Source organism: Equus caballus, chromosome 3 (assembly GCF_041296265.1).
Source record: "Equus caballus isolate H_3958 breed thoroughbred chromosome 3, TB-T2T, whole genome shotgun sequence".
Classification (NCBI taxonomy): Eukaryota; Metazoa; Chordata; class Mammalia; order Perissodactyla; family Equidae; genus Equus; species Equus caballus.
The window spans coordinates 124,167,382-124,174,206 of NC_091686.1; the positions used below are offsets into that span (position 1 = coordinate 124,167,382).

The 6,825-nt window shown below is 63.7% G+C and overlaps 1 protein-coding gene across 3 annotated transcripts; it reads right to left on the reverse strand.

Moving 5' to 3' along the window:
• Positions 1-3,561: 3,561 nt before the first annotated feature.
• NICOL1 (NELL2 interacting cell ontogeny regulator 1) lies at positions 3,562-6,758 on the reverse strand. Of its 3 annotated transcripts, none has more exons than XM_070264065.1 (6): positions 6,646-6,758; positions 6,237-6,476; positions 4,726-5,128; positions 4,286-4,443; positions 3,961-4,049; positions 3,562-3,676 (listed from the first exon to the last, which is right to left on the reverse strand). In XM_070264065.1, exons 3-6 carry the CDS (start codon positions 4,830-4,832, stop codon positions 3,611-3,613), a joined length of 420 nt encoding a protein of 139 aa, XP_070120166.1. In that variant the 5' UTR covers positions 4,833-5,128; positions 6,237-6,476; positions 6,646-6,758; the 3' UTR covers positions 3,562-3,610. The 3 variants fall into 3 exon arrangements, with proteins under 3 accessions (XP_070120166.1, XP_070120167.1, XP_023494277.1); XM_070264066.1 differs by having other exon boundaries at positions 4,726-5,030; positions 6,646-6,751; XM_023638509.2 differs by lacking the exon at positions 6,646-6,758 and having other exon boundaries at positions 4,726-6,447.
• Between the last annotated feature and the right edge of the window lie 67 nt (positions 6,759-6,825).

A 6,825-nucleotide genomic window follows, 5' to 3' on the forward strand; every position in this document is an offset into this window, starting at 1 on the left:
GGTCACTTCCCCAAGCTAAAGGACTGGGCTCTTCATTAACACCTGTCCAGCGGACTTTCGGTCCCCAGAGCTTCCAGAGGGCGGGAAGGGAATGAAGCTCTGACAGCCACCCGCTGCCGGCACCTGAGGCTGATGGACCAAAGCTGCTCACCGCCCCACCCAGAGTCCATGACCCACCACCCATCCTTCTCTTCCACACAGGTCCGGTGAGTGCCCAGCCTCTATCAGACCCTGAAAAGAATAAAGCCCTGCCCTCCTGGGGCTTTACCATCTAGCAGGGGGTGGGGGGCAGGGAATAAACTAAGAACAGAGCTCTACACTCTACTATCCCTTAGGGACAAAGAAAAGTTAGGGGGGATAAGGGGCTGAAGAGTGAGGAGGGTTGTGGAGGAGGCCAAGTGGGTAACTCCATGGAGAGGGAACTGCACATGCAAAGGCCCTGAGGCGGGAGGGGTTATAGACTGAAGGTACTAGCAAAAGATATTTTCAGACAGGCCAGCTCAGAAAGTTTGCTTACCATACTGTTTTCTAGGAAGCCACCTGAAGACATGCAACAGGGAGAAGATGACATGGGATCTGGAAAACAGTGGCTCCAAACTAGAATAGTGAAGGGTGGGCAATGGGCAGTGGGACTGCCCAGCGGGCCAGGAGCAGGAGAGCAAGGCCCTGGCAGGGAACATGGGGGGAATGACTTGACTGCTGGAGAATGTAAGGATGTGATAAAGGCAGACAATGTGGGGACAATAAGGCAAACAAACTCCAGGAAAAACAAAAGCCGTCCTAAGATAATGCATTCCCCGCTCACTGCTTAGCCATGCTGAGGTTCATATTTACATACAGTCCTGAGAGACGCTCTTGACTGAACCAGCCTACAGACAAGCAGGAAAGCACGGTCACTGCTCCAGGACAGGACCTGAGTGTCACTGGCCTTGACTACATGTTAGGCTCAGCTCCTTGCAAGAGTTGTCTGTGCTGACTGTCTCCACCTCTGCTCCTCCCATGAAACTCCCCTTCAGGTCTTCCTCGCCTCCAAATAACCCTGTTCTTCTCAACGTCCACGATGACCGGAGCTGCCAAGGCCAGCGGTCCAGTCTTGGGCCTTGCCTGACCTCAGCAACATGTGCCATGCTGACCCCTCTCTTCCTCCCAAAGCCCTCACCCATCTCAGTGCTCTTCCTGCCTCATGGCTGCCCCATCTCCTCCGAGGGTCCCTCATCTCCCTGCCCTCTCAGGGCCCATCTCTTCTCTGTTCACACTCAGGCCACAAGGCTCTCTCTCCAGCCCCTTTTCCAGGTCTCTCTGTCCCGTTGGCCCCTGGACCTCTCTGCTCAGGCATCGAGGGCACACCTGAAGCCTAGCATGGCCAGCGCTGACCGTCCTTCCCCTTCTCCCCAACTCTACTCCCCCCTTCTCTCAAAACCCACCTGCAAATGGCAAATTCCACACTCTTCTGGCTCTCCTTTCAAACACAACCAAACCCACCTGCTTCTCACGCTGCCACTGCCGCCATCACCCAGCCCGGCCTCTCCTCTTCAGCTCTGATGACAGCATCACCTCCTCACAGGCCCCGATTCTGTCCTTGCCATTTTCAGTTATCACCCAGAAGCGCCCTGTCCAGATGTCAAACCGCACCCCTGCTTGCTCAATCTCCCCAAGGCTCCCCAAGAGGCCCCTCCATCACACTGTCCCCACTGCCTCCTGATCCCCTCCTGACCCCCTGCAGCTGTGATACCACTAGCCTGACAGACCAGGCACAGCAGCCTCCTGGCCCCTCTGCCCGTGGCTCCACACCCCATCTGCCCAGCTTCTTCCTCCCAAAGGGCACCTCCCCTGAGCAGCTTTCTATGAGAAGCGCTGATTGCTGTATCCATATTTTATAGGAACAGAAACTCCAATTTGCGCCAGGGTTTATGGCTGCCCACAAAATACAGGATGCCCAGTTAAATTTAAGTGTTGGATAAACAACAAATAACTTTTAGTACAAATATGTTCCAAATACTGCATGGCACATAACTTATACCAAAGGACTTGTACTTTTTATACGAAAAAGTATTTGTTGGTCCTGCATCTCTACCTGGCAACCTCAGCTGAGAGCCCAGGCTACACCTCTGCCTCCTTTGCAACCAAGAATATCCACGTGACTGAGGTCAACCAACAGGACGTGGCCTGTCTGGGCTGCCCTACAGGGAAGGCACCTGCCTCTGCCACCCCTCTGCTCCTTTCTGGGGGCCCCAGGACAGAAGGATACTGGTCCCTGCCATTGCACCCCACTCATACCCAGGCTCAAGGGCCAGCCTAGGCTGGCCGTGGCTTCAGCGCCCCTGTCTCCTTCTGGCTTGCATTAGAGCTCAGGGGCATCATCACCACCAGACTCTCGCTCGACCTCCCTCCACAGCCAAGGTGGGACTCTGGTTTGTTCACTTGGTCCTGACACCTAGATTGGCACCTGCGTGTCAGAGGCTTCTGGACAGAAAAGCACTGACAACAGGACAGGTCAAGGGCTGGAGGCCAGTGGGGTGGGGGCAGGGCAGGGCAGGTCCTGCTGAGCTCACGGCAGGAGTGAGGGTCTGAGTAGACACGTGTGCACATGTGGCACAAAGACAGGCAATGACGAGGTGACAGCCGGGGGGCAGGGACTGAGGAGCTAAAGCTCACTATCCTCTCGGGCAGTGAACCAGGAATGCCCAGCTCTCCCATCCTAGGCAGCAGCACAGGGGGTCATGTTGTGCAGAGGTGGCCACTACCAGGAAACTAAAGCTCCAGAGAGACCACGTGTCCCACAGCAGTCACTATGCTCTGCTGTGCTCCCGGGTGCTCCTACTCTGCTCCAGGGTGTTTCAAAGCATTGCTGTGACAGTAAAAAACATTGACAAAATGACTGGAGGGAGGGAGGGAGAACTCGCTTCACCTGGAGGCCTCCCACCTGGCACTGTGCACACAGGCGTGTGGATGTGAGTGTGAGCCTGTTGGCCATGGGTGTGACACCTGTGTTCAGGCCGAGATCTCTAGCCAGGAGTCCCCAGTGTCCAGGAGCCAGGCTGGGGGCTGCAGGAGGGGACCCAGCAGGAAGGGTGGAAGCTGTGGGGAAGGCCCCAGCCCTCCCTTCCTGGAGGAGCTTCCCCTCGCTGCCCAGTTACCCTCCCTCTCCTGCAGCCTCAGGCTCCTTGACCACCAGCTGGGCCTCCTGGGAGTCCCTGACAACACCTGTCCCCACTGCGGTCCATAGGAGTCTTGTGAGGCTCACTGCTGGGACAGCTGCTCCCGGGGACCAGGCCAGAGTCTAGACTCCTCTGGCTTCAAAACGAGGGCAGGTAGGCAGGAGAGCAGGTCCCTCAAAGGTGGACTCGCTGTGACCACACGTTGTGTCTGGGTACAAGGCCACACGTGGCCAGACATGCGTCTCTACTCAGTACTGCTGCTGGTGTGGGACAGGCGCCAAGAGGGACTCAGCTCACATGGAACAGCTGGGGAAACGAGGCTCAGAGAGGGGCCCAACCAAGGACTTCAGGGTGGGACACAGGTGGGCTCTGGGGGCCAGAGCACAGAGACAGGACACAGGCACGCTGGGCCAGGTGTTTATTGATGAGAGAACAGCACCGGCTGAGGGTCCTCAGCGCCCAGCCGGCCAGCAGGCACACAGGGCCCGGCGCTCGGCCTGCAGCAGGAGGGTCTCCGTCTGCAAAGCAACAAGGGGCCATGAGGGCGCTGCACAGCTGCCCCCGCTCACAGCTCCCGAGGGCCATCTCCTGGCTTCCCCCCAAACCCACTGGCAGTCCTGTCTCCGCCTGCTCCTGAGACTCTCCGAGTGAGCACCTGACTCTGTCATGACCCCCCCACTTTGAATGCAGGTGACTCTGCTGCCCTCAGGGCCTCGTCTCCCCTACTCCTTCCCACCCTCCACTCCCTCAGCGGTTCTGAGCCAAGGAGCCCGGCCATCACCCTCCGGGCCAAGGGGCTCACCCGCGCGTCCAGGCTGTAGGCCGTCTTCCGCAGGTCCTGCAGGGCGCGCTGCATGAACTCGAAGGCGTGGCAGTCCACGCACGGGCGGCCTGCGGGGGCGTGGGTCAGGGCGGAGTGGGTGCGCCCCAGCCCAGTCCCGCCCAAGCAGCGGCCTCTGCCGGCCCCCACCTCCACCTAGGGGCGGCCTCGAGCCGGGAGGCGGGCGGGGCGCAGGGACCGCCCCTGGGAACAAAGACCGGGCGCGGTCCTCCCGCGCGCCCCCTCCCGCGCGCCCCCGGCGGGGGTCAGGACCTCGCGGGGACCCCCCCACCCGCACGGCACGTACTCTGCGCGGGGACTGCGCTCCCGGCGGCGGGCTCGGGGCGGACCTGGGCGCCCAGCAGCGCGAAGCTCAGTAGTAGCAGCAGCAGCCGCGGCGCCGACGTCGGGGGCCTGCACGGCGGCGGGGGGGCCATGGCCGAGCCGAGGGAGCCCGGGGCCGCCCTGCAGCGGGCGAGAGGGGTCAGAAGCACCGGCCCCTGCACCCTCCTCCGTGCCCCCCACTCCGCCCCCCGCGCCCGGCAAACCCTCACTCCGCTCCCGGCCCCACCCCCTCGATCCCCCGGGCCCGCGAGCCCCCCAACCCCGGGGCCCACCCCCTGGCCCCTCGGGCCCACGAACCCCCACCCCATCCCCGATGCCGACCCCTCGGGCCCAAGATCTTCTACCCGGCCCCGCGCCCAGCAAGCCCCGACCCCGGGCCCGCGAGCCCCCACTGGCCCTTACCGCGGTTCAGGGACCCCGCGACAGCAGGGCGGGCGACTCGGGAAGACTTGCTGCGTCCGGCGCGCACCGCGCATGCGCACCGACCCGACCCCGCCCGGGTCCCCCATCTGACGTCGTCGTCATGGAAACTCCGAGACAGCGCGAGCCGCTAGTTTAAAGGGACCAAGGTGGCTCCAGGATTCCGCGTGCCCAGCCCTGGCGGCCTCCGGGGATGGAGGCGTCCACAGGTGATGGAGTCAAGAGGGCTGCCTGGAGGAGGCGGTGTCTGGGAGGAACCTCCAAAGCCACCGTCGGCGGGGGCAGAGCTGAGGAAGCGGGAAATCTGCTGCTGGAGCTTGGCTGTCCGCGGACTGGGGCGTCCCTGGGGCCAATCCTGAGGGAGGGGCTCGACGCACGCGAGGGGCTGGGGGGGCGGACAGTGAAGGCAAATGCTCGGCCTCTGCTTCCCCCGGGCCGGTGAGGTCCACTCGCGTCTGATGTCCCCGGAGAGATTCGGGCCAGGAGTGACCCAGGCCCGTAGGCCGGTGGGACATCCACCCTCTCCGGTCCTCACTGCGGCCCGGCCTCGCCCCGGAGCCTCGGACGAGAGGGCCAGGGGGAAGCCTGCCGACCTTCCCGGTCCCCGCCCCCCCCCCCGGGTAATCTCAGAGGGGTCGCGTGCCTCTCTGTGCCCTTCTCCTCCCCCGTGAATGCACAGGGGGGTGGGAAGTAAGGAGCCTCGTGTGGCGCCCGACGCGCGCGTTTTCGGGTCCCCGTCGGGCCCTCTGGGTGGGATGGCGTCCACAGGCGCGGCCCGCGTCCGGCCGCGTGAGCGCCGGAGCCCCCCAGCAGCCCCGGCAGCAGCGCCGGCCCCTTTCCTGGTAGGCGGCGCCGAGCCTAGAGGTCCTCTGCCCCCACCCCCGGGCCTTGGGTCAGTTGTCGTCCTGGCACGCGATGGGGACGTCGGCGGCCCTGGCCGGACGCGGGCTTCCTGACCCAGGGGAAGGGCAGTGCTCGTGGCCGCCGTTGCCTCCCCCTCCCCGGGCCGAGCGCCCAGGCTCGGGCTCTCCCGGACAGGGTCGCGCTGCAGCCCCGGGGCTGGAGACTGCGGGCAGCCTTCCTCCTCCATCCGGAGTCCCTCTCCCGGGTCTCGCGGTCATCGCCACCGGGTGGGACGCGCTCCTCGAGGACGCCATTCGGCACAGGTTTTCCTCTAGGGAGCTAGCCTACCCCAGAAGCAAGGCTCGGGCTAGACCTCGGGCGGCGGTGCTGCGGAACCGCGCTTTTCCTGGCACCGCGGCAGACTCGTCAAGCGCGTCCTGTTTAACAGGGAGGGGTCGCTGGTCCGCTGCGGCCCCAGTGTCCGCGTAGCACCTGGCTCGCGCCCTTTCGGCACCCTGGGTCCGTCCTCGCGCACCTTCTCCAGCTCTCCCCGCACCCTGGGATCCTCTCCTTCAGGCTCATTTCACCCCATGGTCCAGCCTAACTATCCGTGCTGGGCACACACGTCGACACCCTGGCCGCATCCTCACCGTGACCGTGCGCCCCTACCCAGGGGACCGCGCGGCCCCTAAGGGGCCGCAGGATGTCGGGGGCGGAGCCTCGAGCGGCCCTCGGGGCTGCGGGGTCCTGAGTGCGGGGGTGGCACGTGCTCCTGCTCCACCGCCGGCGCCCCAGCGCTGGTGTCCCGTCGCCCCAGCCGGCCTCCTCCTTCGCCTCTCCAAGGGCACCGGAATCTCCTCCACTGGGCCTTTCCCTTCCTGTGATTTCTTCTGTAGCCAAACAAAACAAACCTCCTGAGTCGCTCGCCTCCCCCCCCTAACGCCTCTCCTGGCTGTCCAGTTTCTCCTCCTTTCTCTCTTAGCCCACTCCTGTCCGGCCTGCGTCCTCGCGCTGCTCCGACCCATCTGCAGAATCCAAGGACCAGTCTTCAGCCCTCACCAGGTGGCCATCAGCGGCCCGTGGTCCCCTCCCCTCTGCGCTCCATCTTTGCCTCCCTCCTCCGGGGGCTGCTGGGCAGTCCTTTGCCCCCCATCTCTTCATATCCTCACCCCAAGGCCGTGTCCTTGGGCCTTTTCTTCACCTACACCCTGTCCTTTGTGACTGAATCCAGTCGTGGCT

Coding starts and splice junctions, on each gene's coding strand:
- NICOL1 (XM_070264065.1), bottom strand. CDS start 4,832: ATGGGGGACCCGGGCGGGGTCGGGTCGGTGCGCATGCGCGGTGCGCGC. Junction 4,444..4,725: donor CGCGGGGTCCCTGAACCGCG/GTAAGGGCCAGT, acceptor CGCCCGCTGCAG/GGCGGCCCCGGGCTCCCTCG. Junction 3,677..3,960: donor CCTACAGCCTGGACGCGCGG/GTGAGCCCCTTG, acceptor GTTGCTTTGCAG/ACGGAGACCCTCCTGCTGCA.